Raw genomic sequence first — 21,491 nt, 5'->3', positions numbered from 1 at the left:
TTAATTTTACTATTTCTCACCTTTTAGTTCCCCGTTTAATAAAAAAACTCATTAGAATTTAATGAATTATAAAATAATCCATCCATTTGACATTCTAAGGCTTGCATTTCAATTATTTGGAATGACTTTACATGAAACTTTATCGAGCTGACAAGAATCATAGTCCTTTGCATATGAGAACACTGTATAGCAATGATACTTTGAAAGTGTAATATAAGTGTCCCGTAATGTTCTCTTTCTTTTTATCTACATTAAAAGCTTTTATAGACACAAGAAAAATAATAGTTAACCAAATTTTCTGAATTTTGGCCAATTTATATTATACAGGTGCAATCCCTCTTGATTTCCCTCTGAAATTAAGTATAAATCTAATCTTCTAATTCACACTAGAAATATAATGCCTAAGATAAGTTACTTAAAACTGACAAAGGAAAATACTAGATTATCTGGCTCAAAGAGGTTCAGAAGACTAGGCACTTCACCAAAGTCAAAAGGCTTAGAACGCCAAAAGCTATATTTAAACCAAGCAATCCAGCACGTCATCACTCCTAACCAAAGCACACACGCTTAAGAAAGCTAGTTTGTCATCAAACCAAATAATCCAATTTAAAAATGAGTACAGCCCTACACAGAGAATTTCTCAACAGAGCAATCTCTAATGGCTGAGAAGCACTTAAAGAAAGTACAACCATTCTGGAAATCAGTCTGGAGGTTCCTCAGAAAATTGGACATTGAACTACCTGAGGACCCAGCTATACCTCTCTTGGGCATATACCCAAAAGATGCCCCAACATATAAAAAAGACATGTGCTCCACTATGTTCATAGCAGCCTTATTTATAATAGCCAGAAGTTGGAAAGAACCCAGATGCCCGTCAACAGAGGAATGGATACAGAAAATGTGGTACATCTACACAATGGAATATTACTCAGCTATCAAAAACAATGCCTTTATGAAATTCACAGACAAATGGTTGGAACTGGAAAATATCATCCTGAGTGAGGTAACCCAATCACAGAAAAACACACATGGTATGCACTCATTGATAAGTGGCTATTAGCCCAAATGCTTGAATTACCCTAGATGCATAGAACACATGAAACTCAAGACGGATGATCAAAATGTGAATGCTTCACTCCTTCTTTAAAAGGGGAACAAGAATACCCTTGGCAGGGAATAGAGAGGCAAAGATTAAAACAGACACAGAAGGAACACCCATTCAGAGCCTGCCCCACATGTGGCCCATACATATACAGCCAATTACACAAGATGGATGAAGCAAAGAAGTGCAGGCCGACAGGAGCCGGATGTAGATCTCTCCTGAGAGACACAGCCAGAATACAGCAAATACATAGGCGAATGCCAGCAGCAAACCACTGAACTGAGAATAGGTCCCCCGTTGAAGGAATCAGAGAAAGAACTGGAAGAGCTTGAAGGTGCTCGAGACCCCAAAAGTACAACAATGTCAAGCAACCAGAGCTTCCAGGGACTAAGCCACTACCTAAAGACTATACATGGACTGACCCTGGACTCTGACCTCATAGGTAGCAGTGAATATCCTAGTAAGAGCACCAGTGGAAGGGGAAGCCCTGGGTCCTGCTAAGACTGAACCCCCCAGTGAACTCGATTGTTGGGGGGAGGGCGGCAGTGGGGGGAGGATGGGGAGGGGAACACCCATAAAGAAGGGGAGGGGGAGGGATTAGGGGGATGTTTGCCCGGAAACCAGGAAAGGGAATAACACTCGAAATGTAAATAAGAAATACTCCAGTTAATAAAAAAAAAAAGAAAGAAATGTTCAACATCCTTAACCATCATGGAAATACACACCAAGGCAACTCTGAGATTACATCTTACCCCGTCAGAATGCCTAAGATCAAAAACTCAAGAGACAGCACATGCTGGTGAGGATCAGGAGCAAGGGAAACACTCCTCCATTGACCGTGGGAGTGCAAACTTGTATAACCACTTTGGATATCAAGTTGGCAGTTTCTCAGAAAACTGGAAATAGTTCTACCTCAAGACCCAGCTATACCACTCCGGGGAATATACCCAAAAGATACCCACCATAAGGTCACTTGCTCAACCAAATTCAAAACAGGTTTTTCATAATAGCCAGAAACTGAAAACAACCTAGATGCTTCTCAACCAAAGAATGAATAAAGAAAATGTGGTACATTTACACAATGGAGAAATTTGCAGGCAAATGGATGGAACTAGAAAAGGCCATCCAGAGTGACATAACCCAGACGCAGAAAAAATAAACATGGTACGTACTCACTTACAAGTGGATTATTAGAATAACTATGCTACAGATCACAGACCCAAAGAAGCTAAGTAAGAAGGAGGGCCCGGGGGTTGGGAGGTGGGGGGACTGAATCTCACTGAGATGGAAAAATAAATTAAGACATTTGGTGTTGGATAGAAGGCTGGGAAAGGGTAGTATAGGTGAGAGAGATTGGAATTGGAGAAACAATTGGATTGGTGGCGGAAGGCAGGCATCTCTGGGACAAGCTAGAAACCTAAGGCAATGGAAACTCCCAGGAATCTGTGTGACATTAGCTAACACTCCTAGCAATAGGGATATGGAGCCTGAACTGGCCATCTCCTGTAAGTAGGCAAGACCTCCAATGGAGGGACTGGGACACAGACCCATCCATAAAACTTTAGGCCCACAATTTTTCCTCCCTTCAAGATGTGGAAGGTTAACAGATGGAATAGAATTTGAAGGAAAGGCCAACCAATGACTGGCCCAGTTTGAGACCCATGCCATGAGAGGAAGCCCAGCCCTGACACTATTAATGATATTCTGCTATCCTTGCAGTCAAAAGCCCAGGATACTAGTCATCAGAGAGGCTTCACCCAGCAATTGATGGAAACAGAGACAGAGACCCAAAGTCAAACAGTAGGCAGATCTTGGGGAATATAGATAGATAGATGGATGGATGGATAGATAGATAGATAGATAGATAGATAGATAGATAGATAGATAGATAGATAGATAGATAATCACATAAAAATACTGATTCGAAAAAAAGAAAAAGGTTTATTTCAAATTCAGAAGCAGAAATCAAGAATGGATTACAAAGTATCTTATGGCTTGAAGAAACACTGGATAACATATATCATCATATCTTGACATCGCATCATTACCTTATAAAATTTATGTAATAACTGAAACATGCTGAAACTTTTGTTTCAGTTATTTCTTCCATTGAAACAGTACTTCAGTCCCTTTAATGACCTCCAAACCTTAAAAGATGGTGATCTGAAAGGCTTATCTTTTGCATATATTGGTGGTCAACAATGAAAAAAAAAAACTTAAAAACTCACAATGCAAAGGATTACATATCTATCTTGTTCCAAACCTCAAGCAGGCTAAAAACAGACTCAATATTTCAGGAATAAAATCAATTCAAGATTAAATAAAGCAACATCCAAGGACTTTTCAAATATGAGGTTCAGGTCAAGGATTAAAGCTCAAGGAGTTAAGATTCACTTTAGGGTTTTCAGAAAGGCATGAGACTTAAAAGGGTGTCTCAGGAAACTGGAGAAAATGGTGCTACAAAGTTAACATGAGGAACTATCTCAGTTGACACATTCTTGCTTCTCATGCTACAGAACTCTATGTAGATCATCACACTACTTTAAACATCTAAACAGGGCAGAAATGTGTTATTAACAACAGCAAACTCTCCTGATACATATTACTTCTGTAAACAACAGATAGATGGACAAAATGACCCAGTAGTAATCTGTGCAACTAAGAAATATTTTAATCCAGAGAATCTGGTAAGACCTGAACATTTTGAAAATGTTCCCTGCCCCAAATTTTCCAACTCTGAAATCAATGATAACATTTTTCATTCATACACATTTGTAAACTTTCACAGGAACATTAAAAGTCATCAAACTGAAAAATTCAACAAAGTACCATGGAAATCAGTCATTTTGTACTATTATAAGCAATCATATTTAAGTTATTTTTCACTTGTCTTAATTTCTCTTGAGGAACTGTTTAAGATTTCTTCTATCAACACATACTTTATTGTGAAGTATCCAGTTTAAAGTTCTGTTTCAGGCTGGGGAATGAAACTTTAATCATCACATTCAAGTACTCACAATGGTAGGAAAAAAAATACACTAAATAAACATAAAGCATACATCAATCAGACCAGAGTGCAAGTATTATTCCACTAGGTGAATGGGATTTGGCAGTCTGTCAGTAAAATGTGATATACTACTCTAACAATATGTAAATCTTTTGAAAAACAAAGAACTGGACTCAGAGGTCTTACAGCTTTTGCTCAGTAACAGAGCACCTGCCTATGGCATGAATGCCATAAACTCCCAACACCCAAGGAAGAAAAAAACCCAAGATTCACAGACTTTCTCTACCTAGCCTTCTGGATTCTTTTCTAGAGCAACTGCAGGTGGACAGGAAGTGAGGACAGTGCTGCTGTTAGAAGCTGAATCAGGATTGCCAGCTCACCCAAACACAGTAATAGCTTCACCTGGAGTTGTATGGCTAAACCAAGGCAGATTCAACTTTAAACCACATTCTCAAACCTTCTTTTCCTCTTAATTTCACTCATTAATGAAATAACTTGTTTCATTCTGGCAAAAGAATTTAAGACCTCAGTTTTAATGGCCAAAGTGTGGCAAAGAACTAAATTTAGCCATGACAGTGAGGCGTCTGAACACAGGTTTCTTAGTCTGACTCACCACATCACCAGATCTTATTAGCATGCGTTTAACACAAAGTAGTCAGAGTCTCATTTGATAAACAAACGTACCTCCAGTACAATTTTAACTAAAGCCTTAAAGATATTATTTATAATAACATGTTTCAATCTTCTTTTCACAAATTTTCCAAGGTTGTTATTATCTCATTTTTACTCACTAGGAAACTAATGGTTACAAAGTTCAAAGGACTACTTCATGATCCCATTATTAAATAGGGATTGTGATTCATTCCTTATAATGCTCAGGGTACAGGCTAATTTGTATGTTGTCTCACTCCTGTAATAATATTAGCAACAGATTTAAAGTATACACCACCATTATTCAAACATATGCATTTCCTCAATTACAATATTTTTTAAATACTTAATTTTTTAAAAAGATTTATTTATTATGTGTAAGTACACTGTAGCTGTCTTCAGACACACCAGAAGAAGATATCAGATCCCATTACAGATGGCTGTGAGCCACCATGTGGTTGCTGGGAATTGAACTCAGGACCTCTGGAAGAGCAGTCGGGTGCTCTTAACCGCTGAGCCATCTCTCCAGTCCTTAAAACAATTTAAAAGCTATCATTTGCTATAACTCAAAAGTTCTCTCTACTAAATATTTGGGACATTATATTATCAAAATAAAACCTGTCTCTAAAATAGGAACAATTCTAGAGTATTGCCAGGTGAGAAATCCATGACAGCCTGTGGAATCACGAGATTAAGAGCCACAATCTGAGAAGCTTGCTCAGGAGAAGAAATCCGTGAAGTCACTTATCTTTCCCACCAAATGGCGTTCATGGGCCAGCACTGGGCTCAGGACAGAAGGCAGTTCCTCTCTTCTCTAGTCCATGCTCCCTATCTTTCACTGCTGCGGTGGTAGGCAGCAGTTATTGTTGCTTTCCTCCCATCACGATCTATTTCAAATATCCCCGCAAGCCTTTTAATGCAACTAGAAATAGCACAAATCTTCAGTAAGTGTGAGTACTACACCTAGCAATATTAAACATAACATTAAAACATACAGCCTTTTCTTATCTGCAAAAGTTTGCAGGTAAGTGCTGGTAGTGTTTAAATTAAGAGATGTACAACAAAAGATTTTGCAATGACCATATGATTTATAAAGGCCTGAAATCTTGAAGTTATTTCCTACTCCCACCCCAACGTTCAACTTATTTCCCCCAAACTATAGGAAAATTTGTAAATATATACCAATGTCAGAGAGCTTCTTATCATACCCTAAAAGTATACCAATTATATTTCTGCGAAAAACTGATCATCAAATTATTTGGTGTGCAAATACCACTTCCTTAGCATGTAAAAGGCCTTCAGATATAGGTGTTAACTAAAATATCACTTCTGGCTTTTGTTTGCAGCCATAACACCTCCTTATAGACAGGTGGCATGGTGACAAACATCTATAACTTCAATTCTCAAAAGAATAAGACCGGAAAATCTAAAGTCTAAGGCCAATTTGTGCTACACAGTAAGACCCTATTGCAACAGAAAAGAATTTAAAAAAGAGAATAAGGGCATGATGAATTAAAAATAATAAAAATAAAAATAATCACTTTATTTTGATGTCTAACCTCTGAAAACTTGAAAAAAATACAAAAGTCAAGCCCCTTAAATTTCTTGAAAATATATATACCATTATTATTTAAAAATTAAAAATAAATCTCTTTTAAAGTTTTGTGCACAGGATGGAAAAAAGAGAACATGTATAGTCTGGATCCGAGGACAACTCTGTGAAATCAGTTCTTTCTATGCATTCCTTCATGTGAATTCTAGAAATTAAACTCAGGTCACCAAGCTTGTAAGCAAGTGGCTTTAAGTGCTGGGCCATCTCACTGGGGCCCCAAATTAAAGTTCTGGGAGTTCAAATATGTAGTTAGCAACACAAATATGGTGTCTATTACTCCTCTGCTAGGGGTGACAGATACAGGGTAGATACAGGGGGCTTGCTGGCCAGCAAGCTTAGCAGAATCAGTGAGATCCTATCTCAAAAATGAGGAAGGGAGCACTAGAGAAAGACCCTTCCAAACACAAACACACACACACACACACACACACACACACACACACACACACACACACACACACAAACGATAAGTAAAGTTTAAAGATAAAACAACTCATAGAATGGTAGAAAATACTTGCAACTCTGATAGGGTTTACTGTTCACAACATATAAGAGATTCTAACATTTTAATTTAAGAAAACCAATAACCCATTTTAATCCTGAGCAAAAGGTCAACATAGAAATGAAAAACTGCTCACCATCAGGAAAACGTAAATTAAAGCTACGATGAGATTACTTTATATCTACCTGTTAGAGTAGCTATTATCAAAAAGGTAAAAGATACCAACAGTAGCATGGAAATTGTTATGGCTGTTACAGAATAGGACACATGGCCATTCTTCAAAAAACTGAAACAGAAAAACTTCTATGATCCCACAATACAAATTCGGTATATACATGTGAAGACTTGTCAAAGGGATATGTGCACTGTACATGACAACACTTTTCACAGCATCCAAATAGCTAATCAACTTACAGAGTCCATCAGGATGAATAGAGGGAGCTTCTACTACAAGATAAGTGAGCATGGAGTTCATTATGATAAATTAAATAAACCAAGCAAATACTTCGGAGTCTCTCATACAGTCTGCAAAATGAGCTCACAGATGAAAGGAGAATGGCATTATCATCTGGTAGATGGCAATGGTTGGTCAAAAGCTACAAATTTTCAAATAGGGAGAAATGTTTAGGTAAACTAAACAGAGGGACTAGTACCAATGTATTTATTAAAAAACTACAGAAAGTTCATTTTAAAAAGGATGCCTGTAAACCCTGGAAAGGCTGTAACTGCTATTGATACTCAACAACATGCTAGTATTGAGGTATCTGTGTCTCAAATTATATAGATAAAATTTGAACTTTTGGAGGTTTTAACTGTGCTATCAACTTAGCAAAAGCATATACCAATTTACTATGGTAAAAGAACACTACACAGAAAATAACAGTCATATTTGGCTAGAAATAGTAAACAATTTTCCACTTGCACAGAGGTAATGTACTGTATTAAATATGTAGTCCTAGCTATAAGAATTTGACTACAGAAAGAAATTAAGAATTCTCTAAATAATGAAAGAAAAGGTGGTGATGGGTGTTATTTAGCTTCACTGAATCATTTCAAACTGTATATATTAATTTAAATACCACACTGTACTCTGTTAAACATACAAGATTGTGAAAATAAACATTCATTTAAAAATTAAATCTTGTGGGGTAGTGCTGATGAATGTTTTTGACCCCACCACTTGGAAGCCAGAGGCAGGAGGATCTCAGTGAGCTCGAGGCCAGTTGGTCTACAAAGCAAGCTCCAGGTTAGCTAGGGCTACACAGGAAACCCTGTCTCAAGAAAAAACACATTTTAATAAAATAAAAATTAAATTAAAAGAGAAGTAACATTCAGCCATGCGTGGTGGCACACGCCTTTAGCCCCAGCACTGGAGAGGCAGAGGCAGGCAAATAGATCTCCATGAGTCAAGACCAGCCTGGTCTATATAGAGTTCAAGAACAATGAGGGCTACATGAGACCCTGTCTCAACAAAGCAAAACAAAGCAAACTACTATTCAGCTCAGCTCTTATAAACACGCCAAACAAGGAAAGTGTAGACTAGCAAGCCGGGGTCCCTCCAGTGAAACCTTCCACTCCCTTTGTACAGTTCCTTTCACACCTCTTCACAGGCCTTCAATACCAAGAAGCCTTCAAAGTTCTTGTTCTGGTTAGCAGCCTTTACAATGCCATTAATAAATAAAGAAGCAGCTCATATAGTTTAAAGATTAATCGATCCCAAGAGTATTTCCACCATAAATACACTAATCAATAAAATCCTGCCATAGTATTTTACATAGTACTTAGAGGCAAGGGTATTTGTACAGTTGTGTACTAAAGGGTCCCTAGAAGCTCAGCCCTTTCCTTGATGCACAACCACCCTCCACTAAGTCTCAAAGCTTCACTACATAAAGCACAAGCATTTCTGGAAGTCTCCATGGTCACATAACTTTGCAATAAGCTATAACTGTATCACTTTCTTTCTGAGTCAATCACCCATAGAAAGCAATGAGCAGTCCTCCAGAGAGGAAACTGATTTCATTTTCTTTGAACAAGTATCCTCCTAATTCATCTGAACCACAAAGCCTTTTAATTTCTTAACAAGCTGGGACTGCTAAAAGTCCTACCATTAGGGTCTTTTCCATCTGTTTCATATCTGTTAACCTTGAAGTAAAAAGCCAGTGTTCATATCTAAAAATCAATAAAGCTGGGTGAAGTGATTTAACACAGATATAAACTATTTTATTTGAAATTCACTTAATGTTCCATATATACAAGTCTAGGCACTTTCTATTTCTATCTTTCACTGCACTTCTCATTCTCATTTTCAGCTGTTGTCTGTTTCTGAGGCAGGGTCTCATGTAGCCCAGATTGACTTAACAACCAGATGCTGGCCTAGCTCCTCTGGCTCCTACTTCTCGGTGCTAGAGGTGCTAGAACTGCTAGAACTGAAGGTCTGAACCATCTTGCCCATTCACTGTCCATGCCCAGAAACGGCAAATGACTGACAACTGATTACACAAAACAGCCTACTCCACATTACACAATCAATTTAGCACATTTTCCTCCATCTCCTATTGCTTTTACTTAGCTATCATAAACTATTTCCAGAATTATCATAGCTTCTGAATCAGTATAGCTTCTGAAATATCAAGAAAACTTTAAAAGTGTACTAATGAAATTCAGTGATATTTAACAGTATTTTAATACTGAGAAAATTCACACTAATTAAAACAAACGTTGACATTAAAAAAGCCCCAATTTTGAGATGTAAAGTTTCTTATTCATAAGCAGAAAGCCAATGTTATAAGAAAAACATTAAAAATAGTGACAAAATCATAGAGAAAAAAATCTTAACTGTATATTAAAAGTACTTGTTTCATCCATGATGGAAAATATAAAGATATACAAATACAGAAAATAAATAGCCTTCCAAATAATTCAACTGCACTAACAAATACTTTAAGGCAAAAAATGAAGCCAAAAAATTAAAGATGAGAACTGCCTAACCAGGCCTGTACTTTCATTCACACTATTATCTTTTCCAGGTTTCAAAGTTCAATGTAGATATTAGTTTGCTTAATTGAGTAATTTTCCTTTTACCTTATTTAAAATTGCTCTTAATGAATAACTCATGTTATCTCATTCCTGAAGTTTCAACTAAATGCATAATTTGACAAATGCAAAAGTAAATATTTTCATATGAATCATTATTACTGATAGTATGATCATATATCTATGTACCCCTACTTTACTTTATTAAAGACTAGCATAGCGAAAATATCAGAAGTGGAAACAAAATAAAAAGGACAGGAATGGAAGAAAGGAGAAAGGAAGAAGGGAAAGAGAAAAGGGAGGAGGAGGGATTCTACATTGTGTGGGAGATCACAACATACCACAGAACTTTAAATAAGAAGGCTTAAGTGTGATTCTTATTCTGTGGTTTTTAATCAAGTTATTTTCACCTTCTCAATCCATTTTGTCACACAGCTAATGGTGACAATATCACCTACCCTAACTCACTGCCTTCTGACCAGGGAAAATGTCTGCTCAACATGACTAATAAAAAAGTAAGAAAACCTTTCACGATGCAGCTCATCACATTCGATTTTGAGATCTAACGATTAAATCATATCCCCCAAATCCTAAGACCTGCTGACTGGTGTAAGTTACCACTTGCAGACACACAGTCATTTGTATCTACAATACTTCAAAAAGGGACTGTTTATGGGACTTTAAAAAAAAATGGCAAGCTAAGTTCAGCAAAACTCTCAATGAATTCTTTTCTGTTCATCTGATGACAATATTCAGATGAGGAAGTAAGATGTTTTAAAATTGGTCAAGAAAGCTGCAAACTACTCATTGAAAGGCTGCTGAGCAAAGTGGTTGGTCTCTGAGCTGAGTTAGGGGATGCAATTTCTAGTGTCAACTATTTCACTAAGAACTGTTTGACCTTGGACAAGTCTCTAGGCTTCTGTCTGCTTATCTATAAAATGTATACTGAAAATCAGAGACGAGATCAAAGTACAATTTAATCTGAGTTTTACTTTAGAGCAGCAGCTCCAAGTACTGCTTGATAAAATAGCTCTACAGGAACTACCGGCATTGGAACACTACTCTGCCATAACAAGGCCGTGTGATGTACACATACGTACACATGTACACACACACATAAAAGGACAGCTTACTACCATCTCTGACCTGTTTAAAATGCTTCACTGAAACATTAAGTCATATTAAAATACACACGATTAGAACCCTCAGGGTATCCAAATCAAGACAGTATCCTTGCATTAGCTCACTTTCATGTGAAAAGATCAAAACTCTAAAAAGTTTTTTCAAAACATTTCATGCTATATATTATAGACACCACTGAAAAGTTATTAATACTGATATAAGAACAGCTTCTCAATGAAATGCTATTTGCTTTTTAAATCTACAACTAATGACAACTTACAATATAACCAAAGTCTGTAACAATGAAAGTAACTTCAGAAATATGTAGAATTGGGACACCTAAAGTGAATGTCTCACTCCTAGAAATATGTGGTTCATAAGCTAACAATCAAACAACAGGGATTTCCCAGGCATGTCCTGTATGCCAGATTCTGGACACAGATGAAAACAAACGGTAAAGTACAAGACGGCTTAGCTAGACAAGTTCCCAAAACTTGGAAAGTTCAGAGTGTCCTATTGTACCATCGCTTTTCACCCAGTAAAATCCACTTGTTTCGAATGTTTTTATGTCCTTTTGGCCCGTGTAGGACTGCTTTCCAATGACCATCAACGTTATTACCCTCACATCAGCTCACAAAGATGTCCAAACCAGTCCCTGACATCAGGATCCTAAAAGAACATAACTGAGCAGCTCCTGGCATTTTTTATCAAATCTACAAGCGTCAGACATCCACACCTGCAATAGACCATTAACACAGCTATGTCACCTTTGGTCATTAAACTAGTTGCACCGATTATGTTCTTCTCCCTAAAGTATTGCTAGTGCAGGCAAACTCTACTTCTTCAAAAGTCTGGTTTTTGCACTGGACAGTGGGCACTAAGGAAAGGGAAACTGATTGGTTCATCGTTGTTGCCCTACTTCCATTTCAGGTCAAATGAGAAAAACTTGTTCCACAGAGAGAAGCAAGGGGGCCATCCGCAGGTCAGGAAGGTGGATGCCAAACTGAACTTTGGGATCAGGGGACTGAAGGAACGTGACGGGATGTGGGGGCAGGGGAGGAGGGCACGAGGCCAGCGAGTGTGGCTGGAGGAACCTGGCTCACTTCGCGGAGCAGCCAGAGTAGGGGTGAAAGGCAGAATCGCTCAGGCTGGCTGCCACCGCCAGAAGCTTGACCCAGCCGGGAGGGGAAGGGCCCCGCAGCCCAGGGACGCGGACAAGGGCCGGCACACGGACGCCGGGACCACGACCGCCTCAGGGCAGCGGGACGCGGACTCCACGGAGAAGCGACAGCTCGGGCGAAGGGGAGCGGCGGCAGGAGGAGGTGGAACTCTGCCGAGTCAGCACCGCGCCCACTCGGTGGCACTTGTGGGAACCCTGCGGCTGCCCGGCCGGGCCGCGGCTCAGGTCGGGCCCAGCGCCGGGAGCGGCGTCTGTGACGGGCTGGCGCCGGCCGCTCACCCGCCTCTCAGGTAAACACTGGGCGCCGCTTACCTCTGTTAACATCATTACACCCCGGGGGAGTGACGTCCTCCCTAGCCTCGCCGCATGGCAACAGCCGTAGCAGCAGCGGAAACTGCCCGGGCCGCCGCCAACGGCGGCAACTGCTGCTTCAGTCCTGTCCCGGGCGGCGGCTTTACTCGGCTTCGCTGGCTTCCCCCCGGCCCGGCTGCTCGCGACGGACGCGCCGCCATCTTGGAAGAGCGACGTCCGCGTCTCCCCGCGACGTGCGCTCCCATTGGCTGGCGGGCCGGGCGCGAGCGTCTTGTGACTGTCTCCATGGCGCCGGCGCGCGCAGGGACGGAGGCGGGGGTTGGGCCGCGCGCGATCCGGGACCTCGGCTGCTGGCTGGATCCTGGACCACGGAGGTGGCCGGTAAACGGGCTGGTGGCGCAGTGCAGACTGCGTGCTGGCGGAGAAACTTCCATCGCGCAACTCCCCGACCCTGTGGAGACCGTACAGTGCTCGGGACACTCGGCTGTGGTCCCCTCCGTCGCGCGGTGACCTGAAACTGCCGCCCGCGCCGCGCCTCATTCCGAAACTTTGGCCGAAACTTGTCTCTGTCGCTGCCAGCGCTCAGTAAGTCCTGTGCTGGGTGAGCGACAGGTTGTAGACGTGATCCGGGCAGATCGCCTTCACTCCGATCCTGGCAGAGTTAAGGGCTGCTGCTTTGCTGATTGGCCAGAACCTGCCCAATCTAGAAGGCTTAGTGTTTCTTCCTCCATGGAAAGCCTTTGAAATCAAGCAGCTTTTACCCGGTAGCTGCAGTTTCCAGAGCTATATTGGGGTAATTTTTTTAGATACTTATAGAATATGTTTATCAGAGTGAATGAGTTTTAACAGATGTCTCTATAACAGTAGTTACGAATGAAATGAGACGAACTCTGAAATCCTGCTGATAGCATGACACCTGTCTCAGCCTATTTCTACACGAATGCAGTAAAATTCGCTCAACTTCTTCCTGAATTGCGGTGAAGTAGTTTTCCTGAAAAGCCTCTGCCGTTACAAATCAATTTATAAGGAAATTGAGAAGTGTTTGGACTTGAAAAATAAAACACTTGTATCGCGTTCTTACAAAAAAAAAGTTTATAAAAGGAACTGTGGAAAACTAAGGCCAACAGTTACTTCCTCTGTACTGGAATCTTTGCACTTAACAGTAGTACTATTGTGCTACATGTAATTTAAGTAGGTACTCATAAGTTCTCACAACAGTGAATAAAGCAAGTGCATTACAAACCCTGTGTTATCTCTATTCTGCTGTTTCCACCCAAGGAAAAATTCATTTATGATATCATACAGACTTTGAAGAAAAACCCTGACTGTTCCATTCATCGAGTTTATAACAAAATCGTTTTTTTTGTTTTTAACTGGGCAACGTATATCTAATTTCTCCATTACTGGAACAAGAGCATTCTAACTTCTGCCATACAATAAAATATAGTTGGCAGATTAATCTATAAATAGGAAACAAGATTGAAAAACACAAACTGCATTGACACTAAAAGAAACCAAGAGAAGAAATAGAGGAACCTGAAAGAAGATACTGTTCCATCCTGTAAATAAGAATGCAGAAGGTTCATTAATGTTTAAAACACCAACTACTGAATTAAACCTGTAATTTAGGTGGCTTCCCTGGGTATTCTGTTCCACTTTTTCCTTTCCATCGTTTTCCTTTTGTAGAAGCAAGATGTCTTCCCTTTTTATAAAGGTGACAGATTAGGAGCCATGGCTGAACATGCACAGAGCCCTCTCCATTAAATCCCCAGTACCACATAAGTCAGGTGGAGCAACAAATGCCTGTAATCCCAGCACTGGGGCTGTAAAGCCTAGAGAACTAGACATCCGGAGTTACTGCCAGTTAGAAATAAGTAAAACAAGTTCAAGACCATCCCAGGCTAAGGGACCCCGTGTGAAAGGGGAGAAGAATGGAAATGTATTTGCACACAAATCTGTGCTGTGACATGGGTAATGCCTTTAGCTTTCAGAACTTTGTAAGCCTGGGGACAAATCAAGATTTCTAACCCTCCCAATCAAAGCTCCCAACCAGAACTTGCTTCGACTATACAATTGGTTCTGATAACATAGGCCCAGGCCCTGCTCCTGTAATAACTGGACATCCTATTGTCTGAGACAGTAATTAGCACAGCTAGACAGTAATAATTAGCACAATCAGCTCTATTCAGAAGAATGTATCAATACCAGGAAGGAGACCTACCCTCCGCTCGCCTTCACCTACCATCTTCTCTTCTTGCTGTGTTCTTTTCACAGTACTTACACTGGTTAGTTTTCTTTCTGATTTTTCTGTCTTCTCATAGAATGCAAGTTTCATGAAATCAGGAATCTCGTGTTCATATGTCTCCTTGATGCCCCCAAATACTGGACCCAGTCAGTATGTGGCACAGAGTGGGCGTTCAATGTTTCCTACATGAGCAGTGAGCCATTTCCTGAGAGACCTCTGGAAAATACCCTAATGAAAGCTAGAAACAAATCCTTTGAATTAAAAATTAAAAATATTTAAAAATTAATGTTACCTATTCTTATTTTGTAATTATGGGACCATCACTTTGGTCACTGTAAAGCTAGAGGGTGTCAGGACAGACTGTGAGCTTTGTATTGTCCTGGTGACACTAGGTATGAAGCTAGGCCTCACTGACTACTGAAAAGAGCTGTACCAATGAACTACATCTCTAGATTTCTTGTTACTCTATTTTCATATAGAGTCTCAATGTGTTCCTCCAGCTGGCCATGAACTCACGTAACCCAGGAGGGCCTTGAGTTTTCAGTCCTGCCTTGGCTCCTGAGTAGCTAGGATTATTGGCCTAGTTTCTCATGGCCATCTTACAATATTGTTGTACAAAAGTGTTGGATATATGTCAGTTTGCTAGCTAAAGCAATAAAGTAAAATGTGCTTTTGCAGAAAGTTACGGAAACTGGAGAACAAAATGCTTACACAAGCAAGTAACTCTAAACATCAAAGTAAGCCTGCAATTTAGAAAGGGTGGAAACTTCATTCCTGGTGGCCTTGAGGATGTCCTATTCCTACCAGTTGGTTTAGAGGAAACCTAAGATAGAAGGTTGCTGGACTGCTGATAAGAAATTTAAAACAAAACAAGCTTTCTTTAGAAGCGCGTGATACTGCAAAGGGTTTGCTCCTAACAGCTGTGTGGATCAGCCTAAGCAACAGAGAAGATGACCCAGAAGAGGTAATGAGCAAAAATTAACTGTAGATCAGGCCACCGATGACGTTGATGGCTAAGCCTCCAAAGACGGAATATCTATTGCCAGCTTTTTTGGTTTTGAAACAAAAAGAATTTCGACATATTCATCTTTCCACAAAATGGGTCCAATTTCATTTTGAGAAACTGAGAAGGTATGTGTCCTTAACTTCCCAAACAAATTGCATCGATCCAGAAGTTTTCATGTTTAAATTTTTGCGCAATAGGCCAATTTTAGTTGTATTTGTAAAGCATGATTATAAGATTCACAATGTTGCAATATATGTATTCAGTTAAACCAAATTAGGAAAGTTAAGTATTTTATTATCTCTATGATGAAAACTTCCAGATCCTCTAAGAAATTTGAAATAAGTCATTTGCTGGTGTTGTACACTGTCCTCTAGTGAGCATTGAGCATCATACTTGTTTACAAGGTCCAGAGCCAAACCCCATAAAACAAGACTGAAATAACACATTGACCGCAGATGTACACTCTAAGAACAGACAACAGTGTATCCCCATTCTGTTAGAAGTTAGTAGGATAATTCCAATGTCAGAGCTGTAAAATCAAGCTTTGAATAGCCCAGCATAGTCCTTCCTTCTCTTGCATGGCACTTTATTGAGGATCTACTGACCCAATTCAACAGTAAGACAGGCAGAAATAATAAGGAGCCTCTTCATAGAGAGCCCCAAAATGACAATGTTCGTATATCTCTTTATTAGTAGCTCTAAAACAACATTACACTAAGATCTATATAAAATGAATATGTTACAAATATGTAATAGCCTGATACTTTAGTAGTATAATAAGTTAATAGTGCTCCAATCATACTTTTAAAAACAAATACTTCAGGCTGGGAGATGACTCAATGGATAATGCTTGCTTACTATACAAACCTGAGGACCTGAGTTCAGATCCCCAGAACACATGGAAAGCTGATCTAGGTAGGTCAGATCTGTACCCTGGCTGCTTCTCCAGGGAGACAAAGTTTGAAGGCCATCTTGCCTGGTATCTGAAACAGGAAGAACAAAAGAGACCTTGCCTCAACCAAAGCAGAAGGTGAGGACTGGCACCTTTGGTTGTCCTCAGACCATACATAGGCCATAGCATATACATGCCTCCACCGCACACACACATACAAATAAGAGATTCTTTTTTCTTTTGAGTATTTAAAACCACAAAAGCTAGATATAGACCACTTTTAAACTTTTTATTCTTAACCACAGAAACTGTTGGTAGCTTTTAGTATAACATCATAGCAGGCATTTGAAAGAGCCCTTACAGATCCATGACTGGCTTCTCAGGTCACCTGCTTATGACCTCACTGGGACTGATGTTTGTCCCTGTGAGGTGCTTCCCTCCTTCATGCTGTACTCCTGGAAAGTAAGTCACAAGGGGCAGTCTGTTCCTAGAAAATGGAAACGTGTGCTCTCTTCCCTGGGGACATTGCATTAGCAGATTTCTTGGAATTCTTCTCCATGAGAGGTCTGTCGATTCTCTATTTTGAGAGACTTGTTTGACAGTTTCATACAAACAGTATTAAATTTTAGTCACTTACCATCTTCTTTCATACTTTCCTTCCCTCCCTCCCCCTACCTTCTCCCCATCAAGCGCGCTCTCGTGTCTGCTTTTTGTGTCTAACACTCCAAGGTTAATCACAGCACAGTCGTGGGTGAGAGGTTACCTATTGGAACACAGGAAGTGTCAAATCACTCATACAGAAATGGGTCGTAGTCCAGCACTGCTTTATTGAGCCGATGCTCTGCTTTTTATCCAGTGCTGGGCTTTAAATTGCCCTTTGTCCCTTCACGTGTCCTGGTCAGTGTGGGATGAGGGTGGTGGTTGATGTTGTGGTGGTGGTTGTTGGGGATTGATAGGGGTTGAGTTTTCTGTTTGTTGGGTTTTCCATTGACTACTTCCTCTACTTATGGTTGCGTAGGCCTTAACTGGCCCTTCCTTGGCCAGGCCTAAGACAGTTATTTCTCAAAGAAACCTCCATTCATTGAGAAATAATATTAGAAAAAAGACCTGGATCTACAAGTGCTCTTTGCTGCTTGGACGGCTTTTCATCTGGGGCCATCAGAGCTAACAGAGCCAAGAAACTTCCTGGGTTACTTTTCTGGTTGCTGGGAGAAAAGCCCTGTTAAAGTAATTGAGAGATTAATTTTAGATCAATTTCAAGAAATGCATCCCATCATGGCATGGTATTATAGATCAGTCTACGGCAGCAACAGATGGCACCTTGTTCAGTGCAACCAACCAGGAATAGAGACCACCTTTAAGGCCTACCCCAAGAACCATTCCACACCATCCTAAAGATTCTACAACCTTCCAAAACAGCACCACATGGGTGTCACCAAGTGTTGAAGCACATGCATCTATTGAGCACACTTTGCATTCAAACCAGAACAGAAATGCATGTGTATACACTCGTCTACATGTACATTTGTATATAATCATCTGGATTAAACTAAACATAACTGTTCATGCTAGTTCAACCCTATAGTCCCACTGATTGGGAGGCTAAGGCAGGAATTCAAGACCATCCTGGGATATATGAATCAATATCTATAAACAAAAGTGTATGCAAATTTCCCCAAATCTAGTATATTACCAGAGGGTCATTCTAGCTTTCTCTCCTTATGTGCGATTCCTACTTCAATAGTAAGAAACCAGCTTCCTGTCATCGGTCTATATTTAATTGTTGCTTTCAATATATAGAGAGACCAAAGAAAGAATTGACTCAGTAAAGTGCTTATTTTGAAAGCATGAGTTTGATCCTCAAAACCCATGTAAAATTTCTGAGAATTACGGTGCACACTTGTAATCCTGGCCCTGGGGAGACCTACCCAACCAATGGCCAGCCATCCCAGCCAATGATGAACTCCAGGGAGATCAAGACTGTGAAAGGAGGTGGACAGCATTCCTGAGGATTAGCACACCTGAAGCTGCCTTCTTGTGTACACATAAGCACGTGTGTGTGCACGTACGTGCACACACAGACACACACAGGGTACACATGCATTTATAAATGTGTATATTGCAATGTCAGAATTATTAGCATCTACTCTCATGGGAAATGTTTATTTCCCAGAGTACAGAGCTTATACCTGCAGACTCTTTAGTTTTACAGACTCAAATGTTTCTAAAGTTACTTGGGATAGCACCTCTTCTCCCACAACTTTCAACGAGATTGCTTCATGTTTTTATAATACAGCTGGATTCCTGGTGGCCATTGGCTTTCATTCCTAAGATCTACACCATCTAAATGGCTTGGTTATCTTTTTATTTCTGAATGTTATTTCTGAACCTTGCTGCCTGTGATGTGAAGTTCCATGAGTTTCATTCATAATGTCATGTACTCACCTTCATAATGTTATACAGCTTACTCTCATGACCCTAAAACATAAGGGGAAAAGATTACATAATTGCTTTCACACGTTCATCAGTAGATCCGAACAACCAATGCCTTTATTGAATGAACATATCCTCTATAATACCCAACCACCTAATATTTAGTAAGTTTTACTTATGCCAGATTCTAAGTGCTTTCACAACAACCCCTTAAGATAATAACTGTTATTATTCCCATCTTACAAAGAAGAAAATTAAAGCCTGAAAATAAAAATATTTTGCCCAAGTTATACAACAAATATAAGTACAATCAATATTTTAAAAAGTGTATATGCATAGGTGCCTTTATCTTTGATATATACTTACATATAGTCTTATATAGATGTGTATATATCATGAGAGTTATATGGTTAGTATTATGTTTGTATTTATATTCAGAAGCACTGAGGTAAACCTTAAAACTAAGTCATTTCACCTATCTTTGTCTTTGATTTGACATGAATAGTGAGTGTGACTGAACTCTGAACTCCTGTTTTTGTCTTCAAAGGAGGAAATGAGAAACGGAATCAGTTCTAGACCAAGCCTAATATGTCTGCTTATATAAGGCTTACCTCAGCTATTTCCATGTTTACAGAGGAAGGGTGAAATCAAAGACTGCCATTATATTGCTTCCTGTCTTACTGGTCTAGTAACTAAGGTTGCTAGCTTTCTTAATAGTTTGTTTTAAGAACTCTAGTATATTTTTCCATAGTAGTCGTGTGTTAGTGGGCTTGAAGTTAGCCTGGCATGCCTTCACCCTTTCATCAATGATATTTTGTTTTCAGTGAAAATTTTAAGCTGAAAACTACTTGTAGTAAATATATAAACAGCTAAATGGAAGAGAAATTACACATGTGCCCTGGATAATTATTGCCTATGGAATAAAAATAAAGCTGAGAACAGAATGTTTGCAGCGTGGCCCTGCCTCTTGATATTAATAGAACAAAATCCTTGCAGTGAAAAATCACCAAATCAGTTGTAGTTTCCTTTTCTGTAAAGGTAGATTGAAACGTATCGTTAGATTAGCCCTACTATGTGGCCCATAATGCAGCAGGTTATCTTAATCACTGGGCAAAAACCTGTGCAGCAAATCAAAAGCTTCTTGGGTTCTTTCTGCTTTAAAACTCGCTGACAAGAAGCAAGCTGCAGTTTCCTATCGCTTTTCTTCCACAGGCACATTCGTCCCCCACCCACTTTTACAGAACCTCACTGCTGAGCCTGCAACACTGGCTGCTGTGAACTGTGTTGGGTATGGTAATGAGCTTGCATTACCACCTTTCCACCTAGGACACCTCCCCGCTTCTTCACAAAGTGTATGTGTAAATGATCCGAAATCAGAAGAAATGGGGGAAGAAAAAAACAAAACAAAACACCAAAACAACCGCCAAAGCCCTGCTAACATATAAGAAATCAGATCTGTTCTTGAATCTATAAGGACCTTTCACCTCTCTTGGATGGGTAAGACTTATAATTTGTCTTGTGTGTTAAATCAGCAAAATGCTGAGGGTTTCACATTTTATTTTTAAAAATAGATGTCCTTTTCGGGCTTTCCTGTTGCTGGGAAGCGTTCTTTCCGTTGCTAACCAAAAGCTAAATGTTCTGCTTTGAATGGGACCTGTTTGCTTATATTAATAGAAATGCGAGATGGATGAGTGAATGAAGGAATGTGTGTGTGCACATGTGTGCGTGTGTGCATGTATGTGTGGTGTGTGTGTGCATGCGCATGCATGCATGTGCATTTTTCCATTTCTACAAGAAAAGCACCTGCTTTGAAATACATGATTGATAGAGGGCTAATATCCTAAATATACAAGGAACTCATGAAGTTAAGACTCCAGAAAAACAAAAAACTCAATTAAAAAATGGGTACAGAGCTAAACAAAGAATTCTCAACTGAGAAATCCGAGAATCACCTAAAGAAATGTTCAACATTCTTAGTCATCAGGGAAATGCAAATCAAAAAGACCCTGAGATTCCACCAATAAGAATGACTAAGATCAAAAACTCAGGCGACAGCAGATGCTGGAGAGGATATGGAGAAAGAGGAACACTCCTCCATTGTTGGTGGGATTACAAGCTGGTACAACCACTCTGGAAATCAGTCTGGAGGTTCCTCAGAAAATTGAAAATAATTCTACCTGAAGACCCAGCTATACCACTACTAGGTATAGACCCAAAAGATGTTCCAAAATATAACAAGGACATGTGCTCCACTATGTTCATATTTATTTATAATAGCTAGGAGCTGGAAACAATCCAGATGTTCCTCAACGGAAGAATGGATACAAAAAAAATGTGGTATATTTACACAATAGAATACTACTCAGCTATTAAAAATGACGACTTCATGAACTT

General features: G+C 39.7%; 1 protein-coding gene across 4 annotated transcripts in view; it reads right to left on the bottom strand.

Moving 5' to 3' along the window:
* Positions 1-21,286, bottom strand: part of Snx13 (sorting nexin 13) — a 111,486-nt gene extending 90,200 nt beyond the window's left edge. For 3 of the 4 annotated variants that reach the window (NM_001399694.1, NM_001399693.1, NM_001399695.1), the window contains exon 1: positions 12,522-12,741. In NM_001399694.1, the coding sequence (NP_001386623.1) occupies positions 12,522-12,536 (15 nt within the window). In that variant the 5' untranslated portion in view covers positions 12,537-12,741. Of the gene's footprint in view, positions 1-12,521 lie in introns of all 4 variants that reach the window. The other variant, XM_006240022.5, reaches the window with a different exon arrangement.
* Between the last annotated feature and the right edge of the window lie 205 nt (positions 21,287-21,491).

The sequence above is a fragment of the Rattus norvegicus genome, chromosome 6 (genome assembly GCF_036323735.1).
Source record: "Rattus norvegicus strain BN/NHsdMcwi chromosome 6, GRCr8, whole genome shotgun sequence".
NCBI lineage: Eukaryota > Metazoa > Chordata > Mammalia > Rodentia > Muridae > Rattus > Rattus norvegicus.
This window is presented reverse-complemented; position numbering and strand designations above follow the sequence as displayed.